Source organism: Schistocerca americana, chromosome 2, assembly GCF_021461395.2.
Source record: "Schistocerca americana isolate TAMUIC-IGC-003095 chromosome 2, iqSchAmer2.1, whole genome shotgun sequence".
NCBI lineage: Eukaryota > Metazoa > Arthropoda > Insecta > Orthoptera > Acrididae > Schistocerca > Schistocerca americana.
In genome coordinates this window covers 200,564,736-200,581,529 of record NC_060120.1, presented here as the reverse complement: position 1 = coordinate 200,581,529, position 16,794 = coordinate 200,564,736, and the positions used below count along the sequence as shown (strand labels likewise).

At 37.4% G+C, this 16,794-nt stretch overlaps 1 protein-coding gene across 1 annotated transcript in view; it reads left to right on the top strand.

The window, feature by feature from the left end:
• The first annotated feature begins 3,458 nt into the window (after positions 1-3,458).
• The window catches only part of LOC124595159 (ATP-binding cassette subfamily C member 4-like), a 119,287-nt gene continuing 105,951 nt past the window's right edge, over positions 3,459-16,794 (top strand). Inside the window, exons 1-9 of the mRNA XM_047133769.1 lie at positions 3,459-3,535; positions 3,632-3,742; positions 7,500-7,634; positions 8,665-8,869; positions 9,374-9,596; positions 14,953-15,109; positions 15,217-15,355; positions 15,446-15,556; positions 15,647-15,871. Coding sequence (XP_046989725.1) covers positions 3,459-3,535; positions 3,632-3,742; positions 7,500-7,634; positions 8,665-8,869; positions 9,374-9,596; positions 14,953-15,109; positions 15,217-15,355; positions 15,446-15,556; positions 15,647-15,871 — 1,383 coding nt within the window. The remainder of the gene's footprint in view (positions 3,536-3,631; positions 3,743-7,499; positions 7,635-8,664; positions 8,870-9,373; positions 9,597-14,952; positions 15,110-15,216; positions 15,356-15,445; positions 15,557-15,646; positions 15,872-16,794) is intronic.

Here is a 16,794-nt window from a genome sequence, read left to right as displayed (position 1 = left end):
ACACTCATGCTGGAAACAGCATATCCAGACACTCCGGGATGATGATGGCATTGAAACAGGATGACCCACGTAAAGCTGAAATACTAAACACCTTTTTCCAAAGCTGTTTCACTGAGGAAGACCGCACTGCAGTTCCTTCTCTAAAGCCTCGCACAAATGAAAAAATGGCTGACATCGAAATAAGTGTCCAAGGAATAGAAAAGCAACTGGAATCACTCAACAGAGGAAAGTCCACTGGACCTGATGGGATACCAATTCGATTCTACACAGAGTACGTGAAAGAACTTGCCCCCCTTCTAACAGCCGTGTACCGCAAGTCTCTAGAGGAATGGAAGGTTCCAAATGATTAGAAAAGAGCACAGGTAGTCCCAGTCTTTAAGAAGGGTCGTCGAGCAGATGCGCAAAACTATAGACCTATACCTCTGATGTCGATCTGTTGTAGAACTTTAGAACATGTTTTTTGCTAGAGTATCGTGTCGTTTTTGGAAACCCAGAATCTACTATGTAGGAACCAACATGGATTCCAGAAACAGCGATCGTGAGAGACCCAACTCGCTTTATTTGTTCATGAAACCCAGAAAATATTAGATACAGGCTCCCAGGTAGATGCTATTTTTCTTGACTTCCGGAAGGCATTCGATGCAGTTCCGCACTGTCGCCTGATAAACAAAGTAAGAGCCTACAGAATATCAGACCAGCTGTGTGGCTGGATTGAAGAGTTTTTATCAAACAGAACACAGCATCATGTTATCAATGGAGAGACGTCTACAGACGTTAAAGTAACCTCTGGCGTGCCACAGGGGAGTGTTATGGGACCATTGCTTTTCACAATATATATAATTGACCTAGTAGATAGTGTCGGAAGTTCCATGCGGCTTTTTGCGGATGATGCTGTAGTATACAGAGAACTTGCAGCATTAGAAAATTGTAGCGAAATGCAGGAAGATCTGCAGCGGATAGGCACTTGGTGCAGGGAGTGGCAACTGTCCCTTAACATAGACAAATGTAATGTATTGCGAATACATAGAAAGAAGGATCCTTTATTGTATGATTATATGATAGCAGAACAAACACTGGTAGCAGTTACTTCTGTAAAATATCTGGGAGTATGCATGTGGAACGATTTGAAGTGGAATGATCATATAAAATTAATTGTTGGTAAGGCGGGTACCAGATTGAGATTCATTGGGAGAGTCCTTAGAAAATGTAGTCCATCAACAAAGGAGGTGGCTTACAAAACACTCGTTTGACCTATACTTGATTATTGCTCATCAGTGTGGGATCCGTACCAGATCGGGTTGACGGAGGAGATAGAGAAGACCCAAAGAAGAGCGGCGCGTTTGTCACAGGGTTATTTGGTAACCGTGATAGCGTTACAGAGATGTTTAATAAACTCAAGTGGCAGACTCTGCGAGAGAGGCACTCTGCATTGCGGTGTAGCTTGCTCGCCAGGTTTCGAGAGGGTGCGTTTCTGGATGAGGTATCGAATATATTGCTTCCCCCTACTTATACCTCCCGAGGAGATCACGAATGTAAAATTAGAGAGATTAGAGCGTGCACAGAGGCTTTCAGACAGTCGTTCTTCCTGCGAACCATACGCATCTGGAACAGGAAAGGGAGGTAATGACAGTGGCACATAAAGTGCTCTCTGCCACACACCGTTGGGTGGCTTGCGGACTATAAATGTAGATGTAGATAGACAAGGTTCTGGATATCTACACAGCAGATGCCTGCTAGAAGTGTCATAACGGCAGCAGTGGAAGATTGTACAGCTACCACGGCACAAAAAGAGGGCTTGTGAGCCCAGGTGTGTAAACACACTGTTGCAAACTGGTTATTAGCAGTGGGGCTACAGGCATGCACACTTCTAGGTTGTCTTCCACTCACACAACAGCATCGATATGCATGGTTTTGAAAGGTGCTGCCAGAGGATCACTTGGAAGATGGAATGACGTGCCATGGTCTTAAACAATGAAATAAAATTCTGCTTGCACAAAAGTGGTCATTTATGTGCACAATATAGGCCTGGTGAGCATTCTCATAGTAAATTCATCCATGAAACACTTGACTTGCCCAGTCAAAACTCTGGTGTTTCTGGAGGGGACACTAACCAGCACCTGATATGTGCAGAATGTTGTTAGACCCATTCTTAAGCCATTTTTGCAGCAGGTAGGTGATTGCATAGGTCAAGCAGGTGTGGCATAACGTACTCCAGAACAGTGTTCACCATCTATCTGATAAACTGGATGCCACAGTCGGTGCATGCACGGCTGCCTGTGGAGGCTACACCACATACTAATATGGGTGCTACAGCCTGGATCAATACCTGGTACCTCAGCATTGCTTGTGCTATTGATCTATGAATGTAATCATTTCATGTACTCCATATGAACTGTTGCAACAATAAATCTCGAGTGAATTGGAAACCTCTAAATGGGCACACGGCATACTATTTTTTCCAGTGTAATTTCATACCTGCACATTATGTACAGTATTTTATTTTTGTTCTATTACATTCCTTTTGCTTTTCAAATTTTTAAAGAGCAAGGTGGATGATGTCAAACAAAAGGAACTGCAAGAAAATATCTTAATTTTCTTAATTATTTTCATCTGTAAAGTAATAAACAGGAAAGGAGTGATAAATCTACTGATTTTCTTATTTGATAGAGAACTTTCAAATAAAGAATAGAGATATTCACTTATCCTTTTTCCTTTCACTGATATTGCTCTTAGAGCACGTCTCAATATCTGGATTTAAAAATATTGAAAACTGCAATTAAAGATTTTCCTGGCTCTGTGAAATTTTGTTTAATTCATATTTCTCTAAAATCTTTACATAATGATGCATGTACAAATAAAATTTGATCAGCATTAGTTGGTAAATAGGGAAGAAATAGAAATGTGTGTATTTGAATTCGCTAAATTTCCTTTGCCTTTCAACCAAAATCTGTTAACTAAAAAATATTTTGGTTCCTTACCTAGATTCATAAAAGGAACAAATATGCCAAGTTACATCAAAATCTGAGACAATGGGTGTCAAATCTCATTTTTTGGTTAATCTAACATGGGATGATGACCCTTTATGCATTTTTAGTGCTTGTCAAGTATGCTGTAAAAATTCAGCAACAGCTGCTCTGTATGATCCTACCTCTACATTTTTAGAGTAGGCACGAAAGATAGTCTTTCATTTATTACTCATTCCTGAATATCTCTCAACACTTAACTTACAGGTCAGTATGTCACCAACTGAACTGGTAATTTTAATGGTCAAATTGTAAGCATAAGAAACGTGAACTTGAATAGGATGTGGTAGATTTATCTGTCTAGTTAAATTTTTATTATAAATGACTAAGAAAGTGAGACTAGTTCATTAATCTGTTTCATGATCATAAAGTGTTAAATTTTAATAACTACTGCAAGTTTTTGTCAATTTTCTGCAGAAGCAAGCTGGGCATATTATGGAAGAGCTGAAACAACATGGCAGACAGCCACATCCTAGATCAACGGCAAATCCACTTTCCGCACTAACTTTCTGGTATGTACACAATTTTGAAATTGTAACTTAGACAGGAAAGTGAATGAACATGAGTTATTCTCACATTAAAAGCTGAATGGAAATTTTTTTTTCTAGGTGGACTTTAGATTTTTTCAAGATAGGACTTAAGAGGGAGATAGAAGAAGAAGATTTGTATGAACCACTCCAGGAACACAGATCCGATTATCTTGGTGATAAATTTGAAAGGTAAAGTAGAATTGTCAACTATTCTGCTTATTGTAGGGTTTTACATGTTATTCCTGAATACTTAGTAAGATGCAAAAAGAATTCACAAAAGATTAATTTTGCCAAAGATAAGTCACATTTACTAGAACTGCTTTTTCACTCTTACATCTGAGACAACTCACCAAAGTTTTGTTTTGATGCAATCAAAATAATTTAGGCATTGTTAATATTTTTGATTATAAAAAATTTCATTATTTGAGGTTCTGGGAGGAAATGGTTAAATTTGAGATACTAAGTTCATATGAGGGAACTATCTTAATATTTGAAACTTTGTGCATGTAAAGGAGCAGAATGTAAACACAACATATCATTTTCATAATTGTAATGGATATTCAGAAACAATAATAGATTACTTATTTTACTGTGGACGTTAAAATTCCTGCTGAGAATGAGTAATCTTACTGTTAAATATATTTTTGTTTATTAAATCATTATTACATGACTGTGGGGTATTTCCACCTGCACAATTCAGAAAAATGGTGTGGGTAGGAAGGATCCAGATGGTGCAGGCTGTGGAATAGTTATTGAAGTAAGGCACATTGTGTTGGGCAGCATGTTCAGCAACTGGTTGGTCTAGTTTTCTTTCCCAGTTTGTCAGTGGACATTCATCCAGACAGCCAGCATGAGTTGTCATGCCCATGTAGAAAGCAGGGTGGTGGTTACAGCTTAGTTTGTAGATGGTGACTTCCACAGGTAGTCTTACCTTTCATATGGGATGATAGAGGCCTGTGATTGGACTCGAATAGGTGGCCATGAGAGGATGTATGGGACAGTTCTTGCATCAAAGTTTATTCAGGGATATGAACTATGAGGCAAGGAGTTTGGGGGCAGGGTGGAGTAGTGATGGACAAGGATACAGCATAGGTTTGCCTGTCTGTAAGAAATTTGGCTCCATTATAATGATTAAGGTGGTGGAACATTCTTACAAAATGGCCATGCAGTTCTTAAATTATTCTATTGACAAACTGGCAGATTAAAACTGTGTGCCAGACCGAGACTTGAACTCAGAACCTTTGCCTTTCATGACCAAGTGCTCTACCAAGCACAAGAGGAGATGACCTCATTCTAGAATTAATGTTTCCATTTCAGCCCATTATTCACAATAATAATTAACTCCAGTACACTATACTTCTTGTTGCTTTGTATTTTCGACCTCTAAACTTACACAAGCAAACTTGTCTCAACATTTTGTACTTTGTCGTTCTCAATTCATAACCAGTTCATATTTCATGAGCCACTGGGCTGCAATATTAGCAGAATATATGCTCCTCTAACAATATTCTACAGTTGGGTCATTAAGTATTGCCATGCGCCATCTGCACAGCATATATTCTTCGTTCTCTTAGATACAGTCATCATTTTTAAACAGATTAAACAGCAATAACTCTATTAGCAAACACTGTGGCACTCCATATTGTTTCCTGTAATATGAGTGTATCCATTCTCCTGCTTGCATTTGAATGACAGTTTCCCAACTTTTGTATCAGTATTTCATGGGCAATAGCATCAAATACTTTGATGAAAACCAAAAACATTGAAGATAATTTGTTGTTTTGCTAATAATTGTATATTTTTCCATACTGGCAATACCTGATTCCATAGATTCACCTTTTCTGAAAGTGTTCCGTTTTTATCCAGATAATCAATGAATCTATTATACAAAAGCTTGCCCAGGATGTTTGAGAAACAAAAATTCTGTTCGTGAATCTGATCTACAGTTGTTGAAATCATCCTTATTTCCTTTCTTGTACGCCAGCACAACCCTGCCTGTCTTCATTTTTCTTTAAAACTCCATCTCTAAAAGACATGATTCTTCAATTTTTTTTCCTAAGTATGTTTCTTGGACTAATTCTTTTCATTTTAAGTTCTCTACCACATTTAAATAATCCAAATGAAGCTGACAACCAAACCTTCAGATGTCACTCAGATTGGTACCAAATGTATGTCAATAGATTATCAATCAAAATACCGATTTAGTTCATTCTATGTGCTGTCATCCAGTAGAACATGCATAAAAAGTAATTAAAAGTAACACAAGAACTACAGGTACATAAAAATTGTATCTTTCAATGATTGTTTTGTATATATCATGTGGGTGAGATGGTAGTGCAGGAGGTCATTGTACCAAAGGTCCTGTGTTCAAACCCCACTGGTAACTCTTTTGTGTGTGAAACTGTTACATGGGAAACATTTTGCTGACATGTGACAGGACTTCCCAGTGTTTGTGGCAAAGTTCTTTTGGCAGTCTGCTTTTGCTCTGTTAGTTGAAAGTAGCAAACCTGCAGAGTACATTTGTATAGATAGGTGTGGTGGTCTGTTGGACATCTGTGACAGAACAGACATAACTCATGATGCAGTTAGTTCATTTGCAGTTTCACAGAATAAATATAAAAAATTGGAACAGTAGAATAAAGAAACAACTGAATCATGTGCAGAAGTATAAATAGATCCATACAACACTTTTACACAAAATACATTTAAAAAATTATCATTGGACCTTGAACCCAGGGTCCTTGGTAAGACAGTTTAATGCTCTACAAACTTCTCCACAGAAGCTATATCCACTAGCTTCTAAGTTATGGTTTTTCAAGTGCTCTGTAGCTCTGGTGTTAATTTAAAATTAACATATATGCCCATTTTACTGGCCACCAGCACATAGTATGAACTAAAGAGTTCTGGTTGATAATACATTGACATAAAACATTTGGTACCTATCTGAGGGTCTGACATCTGGAGGTTTCAGTGTGAGAAATTAGATAAAGCAAGATATCAAGTTCTTTCTCGCAATTGCAGACAAGATCATATGTCTATAAACACAATTTTAATTGGTACTGAATGTAATACATTATCTTTCCTTATATATAAATTAGTATTAAGAATTGTTAGTGGAAGGACAGATGTTAATGCTTCTAGTAGTCACCATCGTTGGTGTCAAAATGACACTGGACATGTCATAACATAGCAATTTAAGAAAAATCGTACACAGGCATTTGTGTTTCCTGGTCTAATTTAAGGATGGAATAGTATAGTAATCTGTTGTGGCCCTATGGTAGGAATCACTCATATTGGCCTGAAGTGTTTTAGAGAAACCACAGAAAACATAATTCAGGATGGCCGGATGGAGACTGGTGCCTAAATCATCCTGAATAAAAGGCCAGTCTGTTTAAAACAGCTCATTTTCATTTGGTTTTTCCTGAGTGTATAATATAAATAACAAAAAGGTTATTCAATAATTTAAAAACCTGGTGCTACACTGTTTATTTATTTCTTGATTTTGACTTGCTGCATACACTACATGCACTATACACTACATGCACTATACAAGGATTATTTCCTAATTTAAAATTACACTATCAGCTGACATGAGCTTTGCAATGGTGGGTTTCCACTTTGTGTACTGCAATTTGTTTCCCTGAAAATTGAGTCAGCATTCCTCTAGACCTTTGTAGTAAGGCTTCACAGAAATGGAATTAACAATTGTTTAACAGTTACCTTTTGCCTTTCTAAATAAGTTTTAGTAATCTTTATAATCTCTTCGGGAAATTTATTAAATAAATAAAAGTTAATTAAATAACTGTTGTTAAATTTGATTACACGATGTCACATTTACTATTGATTGTAATTAGGAAGGATATCTCCACTTCAATTGAGTGGTTATATTGATGTTGGAATTCCATCACTAGTGGTATGTTAGCCTAATAAAGTTTTTATTCCCTAGATTGTGGCGGAAGGAAGTAAAAAAGGCACACACCAGGAATAGTACACCCAAGCTGCTAAATGTTATTGTTAAATGCTTTGGCCTTAAAATATTGTTCTATGGTGTTATTCAGATGTCTGCTGAACTTATTGTGAGGTAAGTTTTACATTTAAATGTATGTCTGAAGTTTTACCATGTCAAAATGATTAAGGTGGTGGAACATTATTACAAAATGGCCATGCAGTTCTTGAATTATTCTACTGACAGATTGATTATGGGCTTGACTACTAGAAATACTTCCCACATAATTTTCAGTATAAGTATTATTTTCAGAAAGAGTATGAATAATTATTTTAAAAAAATAATAAATTCACCTTCTCATATTCAGTACAGTAAGTTCCGTATGAACACTAACAATGCAGTCATTGAGCACTCAAATAGTAGCAAAGAATAGTGATAGTGAAATACATGAGTAATCACAAAGCTATCATAACCAGTAAGAGAAAATTAGACATGGCAGATGTTGGTGAAGGGTAGTCATCTGTATGTTGTGGCAGTGGGAATATTATACAGATATTTGATGGTACAAGGCTTGTTGCAGAGACCTTCAGATTTGGTAAAATGTAGGCATAATTAATAAACTTTTAATAAACTTAAAATGGAATGCTCAGTGTAACCTAAACATCGCTATTCATCTCAATGAATTTCAGTGCTTGCTGCATGTCAGATAGGTAATGAAAACATACCATAGAGTATTTATTTGGTGTTATAATTATTTGAAAACATCCGGACACCTTTTCATTCTAATTATACAAGAATATAAGAAAAAGACAGTGCTTTCATCAATTAGGTTTTTAAGACTATTATAGTTAGTCACAAAAAATGTTTGTGACACTCTGTTTTGCTTGGGAAAAATAATAATGTTGCCAGAAATGTTGCTAGTCTGAATTTAATACCAGTATTCGTAAAAGAGGAAAATAATGAACTTTATAATATACCTAGTTTTCTTAATAATTAAAATACCTAAGTCTTTCATATGTAAAATATAGGTCTGTATTTGAATACTAGTAAAGACTTTGAATTTTTATTTGGGTACAGTAATACTTTACTGTAATGCTAAGTTGTATTTAAATGAAGGATTAAAAGGATTAAAGGATTAGAAATTATCTTCACACTGATTCCTTAGGGTGGCACAGCCTCTATTCCTTGGGAGACTTCTGCGTTACTTCATGCATGATGGCGAAGTGGAGCTGCATGCGGCATATATGTATGCTGCTGGAATGGTTGCTTGCTCTGTGGTGTCATCACTTATACTCTATCCCCTATCCCATGCAATGTTCCACATGGGAATGAAGATACGGGTAGCTTGCTGTTCACTGCTTTACAGAAAGGTGAGTGTATTTAATGCAGTTCCACAGCCTTGTAACTGATAACATTAGTAACTAATCTTTTCCTCTGAAGCAATAATAGTTTGCAGTATAATATGCACTCTCTTTTCATTAACTAGGTATCAACTAATTTAAAGAGTGTTAAAATACAACTGGCCAAAACGCTGTAAAAATCATATTGTTATATGCTAAATATTTCTAGTTATTTATAAGAGCAAAAAGTAAATACCATAGAGGTGACCATTTTTTACCAAGTATAATCTTGAGTGTGTGTGGAATCTGTGACACTCAATCTGTCCTATGATAAACTATCAATGTGTTAATGTAATGGTTGATTTCCTCTTGGAACTCTTCTTGCATGCTATAAAATATCTAATGCTACATGAAAGATTCCTTTCTCTTTTTCATGGAATTCGTAGAGTTACCTTAGCGAACAATGGTATGTAATAGAATGTACACTTGAGCCTTATGTTTGACATCACTGCTCAATTTTTTTTCTATTTGTAGGCAATGAAAATGAGTCAAGCTGCTCTAGGTGGAGCAGTAGCTGGACAAGTTGTAAATCTATTGGCAAATGACATGAACAGATTTGATCCTTCTGTTCTTTTTGTACATTACCTTTGGATAGGCCCATTGGAGATGGTTGTTGTTGCCTATTTCATGTGGACGAGAGTAGGGGTTGCTGCATTAGCAGGTGTTTCCTGTCTGCTAGTATTTATTCCTTTTCAAGGTGAGTTACCAATTTTTGTCACTCAAGAGTAGCTGTTACTCCCACACTAAAAACGTGTGCTGGAATTGTGCAGTACATGAAAACTAAAGCAATGTGGATTAACTGTGCAGGTCAACTAAAATTAACTATCAAAAGGTTTGATTCTTGCCAAAAATTTAGTGCACACAGATGGCACCAAAGACTTTAGTTTACATACCAAGGGGGCATACTGAAAAGTTATGCCTACAAATTTTTAAGTGAAAACCCAGAGCTTTTTTAAATAAAATAAATACTATTCATATTCTGCATCTTTATTCTTTGTGTCTACACATTTACTTTTCAACAGTCACCTTGACAATGGACATGTCTCCCAATGAGAGACCAGCTTGTTGATACTTAAACTGTAGATTTTTTAGTTCACAGCCACCACCTCACCTCTGTATGCACTGCTTCATCACTATCAACATGAGGTCCTGAAGGTGTTATCAGGTTTTGGAAACTGATGAAAATCGCATGGGGACAAGTTGGGATTGTATGGAGGATAATGAATGGCAATAAACACAATGTGTCAGCATTGCAGATAATGCAGTGTTTGTGTGTGGTCTGTCTTGTTAATGCTGAAGGAGAGGGTGCTTCATGTGTGGATGAACTTGATTACAGCAAGCTGTTTCTCATGCACTGACATAGCTATGTTAAGACATCACTGTGTTACATGCTAAATTTCAGATCCCTCTAGTGGCAGAGTACTGCAAATATGTAGACTTCATGCAAAAGATGTAAGATTTAATGTTTTGTTTAAAATGCTTTGAGTTTCCACATAAATTCAGAGGCATGCTCTCGTATGAGTGGTCAGGGTGAAAGTCTTTCTCTGTATACAGGTCCAATGAAAAGCATATACTATAAATGGATCATTTTAAATGATAAGGAAAGACCACTCAATAAATAGCAGGTAATATATGCATGCATGCATATTTGCATGTGTTCGTATCTACGTACTGTAGCTCAATAAAATTTATTCAGCTAGCTAGCAAGTTTTGTTTCCCTTATGTGTTCCTATTGCAGACTCTAATAAGCTTCTGCTATTTGGAGAGTGGTCTCCTTTACTCCTAAATGATATCAAATGTTGTAAATGGAGAGTAACTGTATGCTAAATTTCAGCACCTCTGATAATTGTCTGAAGAAGCATTATTTCTATTTAAGTGTATAACCCTAAGAACCTTGCTATTTGTCAATAGCAACATGTTGTGATGCCAAGATTGCAAATAAAATGTGAACAATGTTTTCCTAGGCACATTAAATGGTCAGGAAACATGTCGTTAACTTAAGAGTAATGAACACATGCTGATTAACCCTTTCACGCCCCTGGAGTTCATCTTAGAGACATGGAAATATTGTACATTTTTAAAAGAAATTGGTACCATTACAAAAACTGCGTATACATTAAATACTTCAGTTACATGCATCAGGGTATACTTTGTTGGGCTTAAAGATTGCAAATGAAAATGTCAGCCAACTGATGTTCTAATAAAGCCTTTTTTTGTATGGCATAAAAGGCTAAAACTACAGCACTATCTGCTACATTACATCATAGCACATTGCAATTTCTGTTCACTCAAAAGTATAGAATTAAATAATCGTTTACTTGCCATGAAAGTCCATTAACTTGTATCTTGTCTATCTACCAGGTTATGCTGCTAATGAGCTCAAAGGCATTCTGGAAATAGAGTATGTGGTATCAACTTACACTCCACTATAAACAATAGCATTCTTGAGGTCTCACATGACCAGCAGTTACAGAATATGTACTGATACCTACCTGTAATTTGACAGAAGGGTGGAGCAGGGACTGGAGGAAGCAAGGCTGGTCCTCACATGAACCACTGTGGGGTGAGGAGTCACGTGGGATGGGAAACAAACCATGCCTTCCCCTTGCAGTGCTGGCACCATAAACTGTGCTTCATGCTTCCACACCAAATTTAAAAAAATCTGAAATGTTGTGTGTAAACAAAACTGATTTGTCATATGTATTAACATCTTTATTAAAGACCCTGACTACAGCAATTAAGTACACTTGTCACCAGGGAAGGAATTGGTACTAGATACAGTGAAGTGCAACAAATTAACACATCAGACAACCATGCTATCTACCAGAGGGTATGTCCCATTGTACCAGTTATTAGTTTCTTCCCATTCCATTCACATATGGAGTGTGGGAAGAGTGATTGTTTGAATGCCTCTAAGCATGCTGTAGATTGATAAAATATTATCACAATACCTAAGGAGCCATACATAGGTGATTGTAGTATATGCCAAGAGTCGCAATTTAACCACAGACTACTACCTGGTTTACCCACAACTGAACCTATGTCATCATTCCATTTCATATTGCTACAAAGGTTTTCACACAGATTCCAACAGTAACTCATTGATGTTTTAGTCATAGGATACTAAGTTTTTTCATTTTGTGAAGAGCACAATTTTAAATTCCTGAACATGTAAAGCAAGTTGCCAATCCTTGCACCACTTTTAAATCTTATGAAGATGTGACTCAATATTTATGCAGCTTCATTAGAGAGTACTTCATTGTAGATAACTGCATCATCTGCAAAAAGTCAGAGGTTTCTATTAATATTGTCTGCAAGGTCATTAATATAAAAGATGAACAGAGGCCCTCCAACACTTCTCTGGGAACACCTTCAGTTACTTCTAAATCTGACAACACTCTCTCTCTCTCTCTCTCTCTCTCTCTCTCTCTCTCTCTCTCTCTCTCTCTCTCTCTCTCTCTCTCTCTCAAAGATAGCGTGCTTGTGCTCCCTACTAAAGTCCTCAATCCAGACACGAATTTCCTTGATACTCCATATGATCATACTTTTGACAATAAGCCTAGGCATGTAACTGAGTCAAATGCTTTACAGAAATCAAGAAATACTGTAGCTATGTGACTGCCTTGATTGAAAGCTTTCAGAAAGTCATGTGAGAGAAGTGCAAGCTGGGTTTCACATGACCGAAGTTTTTGGAATCCATCCTGGTTGGCACTGAGGATATCATTTGTCCAAGATACCTCATTATGTTAGAGCTCATATGTTCTAAGATTCTCCAACAAATTAATGTCAAGGATATTGGACTTATCATAGATGGATGTGACCTTTGCTTTCTTCCAAGAACTGGTCACTCTGACAGTACTGTCGGCTAGCTAATCTTGACCACAGCCAAAAATTGCTGAACCCATCAGACTTCCATCAACTTCTACCAGTTAAATTGTTAACCAAATGCCACCCGTAGCAACTGAAGACTATTTCTGAGGGCCAAAACTGGTTATGATTGTATCGTAAAACAATTGTCAAAAACCTTAAAATGAGTCAACTACCATCTCTGCAAGTGGAATGTTGCTTTTTTCAAAATTCAGGGATAGGAAGTATTAGTACGAAAATAGAAAATTTTCAATAATTTTATAAGAAATTGTGGGACTGTATATGCCATGTGGGACTCGTATTTAGAATATGACACACTGTGGTTTTGCTGTCGCAGAATTTTAAACAGTTTTTACAGAGGCAAAGACAAAAGTACCATCAGTTCAGTTTGTTACAAAATCTAATGTTCCCCATAAAGTCCAGTGCCATTTATTCTGCAGAGGCTTCATTTTAATTTCACTCACATCTGTATACCTGCCATTTTTACATGGTTGTGCCAATCACAAGTAGGAATTACAGTGTGATCATCAGTAAAACCCTTCCCAAAGACTTAATTTACCTATTAACAACATGGGTGCACATCTGGCAGATTACTTTGATCAAGAGACTGATCTTATTGACGAAATTTATAATTTCTTGACAATTAGATAGCTCATAGAAAACTTTGACTGTGAGCTTCTTTATCTTACAAGGGAACCTCCCCTTCGCACCCTCCTCAGACTTGGTTATAAGTTGGCATAGTGGATAGGCCTTGAAAAACTGAACACAAATCAATCAAGAAAACAGGAAGAAGTTGTGTGGAACTATGAAAAAAATAAGCAAAATATACAAACCGAGTAGTCCATGTGCAAGATGGGCAACATTTAGGAGAGTGGAAACTTAGGAGTGCCATGGTCTCGTGGTTAGCATGAGCAGCTGCGGAAGGAGAGGTCCTTGGTTCAAGTCTTCCTTAGAGTGAAAAGTTTAATTTTTTTTTATTTTCAGGCAATTATCGAAGTTCAGGCACTCACACACAATCAACTTTGCTCTCCAAAATTCCAGGACATGTTCAGATTTGCTTGGACATATGCAGGATTTGACGGTCTACACACGGAAAAATTTGAAAACGTTAAAAACATATGTTTTGACAGAGCACAAGGAAAACTATGTGACTGAAACTGTTCATTCATTTGTTGCAGTTTGTGACACTCTTATGTTTTCGTCACTTTTTTGGGAGTGATTATTCACATCCACAAGAAAACCTAAATCTGGCAGGTAGAAGAATCTTTTTACCCATTCGCCAAGTGTATAAGTTAGGTGGGTCGACAACATATTCCTGTCATGTGACGCACATGCCGTCACCAGTGTCGTATAGAATATATCAGACGTGTTTCCCTGTGGAGGAATCAGTTGACCTATGACCTTGCGATCAAATGTTTTTGGTTCCCATTGGAGAGGCACCTCCTTTCGTCTGCTAATCGCACGGTTTTGCGGTGTGGTTGCAAAACATAGACATTAAACTTATTACAGTGAACAGAGACGTCAATGAACGAACGGACAGATCATAACTTTGCGAAAAATAAATTTTTCACCTGAGGGAAGACTTGAACCAAGGACCTCTTGTTTCTCAGCTGCTCATGCTAACCACGGGACCATGGTGCTCCCGGGCTTACACTCTCCTTGATGTTGCCTATCTTGTGCATGGACTACTCAGTTTGTACATTTTACTTATTTTTTCATAGTTCCACACAACTACTTCCTGTTTTCTCGATTGATCTGTGTTCAGTTTTTCAAGGCCTATGCACTGTGCCAACTTATAACTAAATCTGAGGGGGGTGTGATGGGGAGGTTCCCTTGTTAGAAAGGATTGTTAAGTTTGAATTTGCTGTGTAGTAGTAGATTTTATACTAACAAAATACATGTGGAGAGCATTAGTAATTTATCTGGTTATATGAACAGATTGAACAACCCCCCCTCCTCCCCCTGGCTTCAAACTACTTATTCTCATTAACTGTTAGGGGTCCCTTCATATTAACTTTATACGCATGTGCAATTTTGGCAGTTTAACTTCTCATCTGCCTTTCATATGTCACTATTTAACAATTACATGAAAAGTGAAGACTGTTTTCTTAGTTTGTTAATTTTCATAAATGCATGCATTAGGCATATGCTTCCTAAATTAATGTTGAAACATGTTTCTATTGCAGGCCTTTTGGGGAAAAGGATGTCATACCTCCGAATGAAAACAGCTTTGAGATCTGACAAAAGGGTTAGGTTAATGAATGAAATTATTTCAGGAATTCAAGTTATAAAGTTGTATACATGGGAGAACTATTTTGCAAAGTTAATTGAAGCATGTAGAAGGTGTGTATATGGAATGCTTTGAATATCCGTGTTTACATATATATATATAAATGCACTGCTGTAAGGCTTTCCAAATGAGAGAGAAAAAGTATTTTAATCACTTTCAGGTTGGAAACAGCCTCTATTAGATCAACTGCTTATGTCCGCTGCACAATGTCATCTTTTGGAATATTTGTTACAAGGTTTTCTATCTTCATCAGCATTGTGACCTATGTTCTACTTGGTGAAGCAATAACAGCAGAAAAGGTAGCAGTATCTTTACATTTTTAGAAGATAAAATGGAAGTGTCTCAATTCATTGACAATTTCTTTCACTCAGTAAATGTTCATTTTTCAGGTTTTTGTAGTAATAGCGTACTATAATCTTCTGGCTGATACTATGGGTGACTGCTTTCCAAAGGCAATTATTTTTGGAGCTGAATTTTTGGTATCAACAAAAAGAGTACAAGTACGTATATATATATATTTTTTTTTTTTTTTTGTTGGAACATGTATTTTCTCTTAATAGTAAATAATTGCTGACAAATGCCTTTTCCAGAGATTCTTAATGAATGATGAAATAAAAAAGTTACCAGACTACATGGAAGAACACAATGTAGATTCCATCACTCAGTATTCAGATGATGATGATGCAGGAATTGATCTAATGGAGGCATCAGCAAAATGGTCTATAAATAATACAGAAAACACATTAAATAATGTTAACTTGACTGTGACACCCAAGCAACTTGTTGCAGTAATTGGACCAGTGGGATCAGGAAAGGTTAGTGGAAAACTGTGATAATTACTCAACACTAACAATTTCAAATAATTTCACCATTAAGCAAGCAATATTTTATGGTACCATTCTTAATGTAAATTAGAGATTGGGATCTGGCCCTTAAGTTATGGGTGAGTCGCCTGCTGGCCAGTCAGGATGAACAGTGCAGTTTCCTGGCCAGGACATGGACTGTGGAGGTGGGAGTGGATAGAGTTGTGCGGCGGACCATCAGTAAAATATCCCTGGTTAAAAAGTAATTTCCTTATCAATTATAGGGGTGAAATCACAGCTGGAGGGAAGTTTGTTGTTCTGTGGGGTAGGAGCTACAGGCAAGCAGTTTGCCAGTGGCAGCAGTTTGTCCACTAGGCAGGCAGTGCATGCTGGTGGTGGCAACTGCTGGTGTCGGTGCAGTTGCAGAGTCCTGATGCAAGGTGGCAGCCATCAGTGATTAGATGACAGAGGTGGTAGACACTTCCCCCCCCCCCCCCCCCCCCCCCCCTCATCCTACTCACCCACGCCTTGGCTACAGCATATAGCTCATTAGATTATGCTTAAACCATGGTGCTCAACATGACCAAAGATGACATGTTCCTGCTCCAGGTGATGATCAGTGTCAGCAACAGTGAAGGACTACACAGGCCAGAGAACTGTTGTGTGATGCTTCTCATGGTGACCCATATCCTATTGGTCTGCTTTAATTTGATCACCTTATTGTGAAACTTCAAACGTGTTGAAACATTATCTCTGGTACTAGTGGACAATGCCACAGCGGCTGTTTTGGTTTTACATTTTGCCCATGAAGGTGGTTTCTCCTCCTCCCTGTGACATATGGTACATACGCCTTGTCATCCACTTCAGGGACTGGAGGGGTGTCCTGTTGCCTGCTCTGAAACAAGGTGCCCCATAGCTGCCTTTGCTTGATAGTC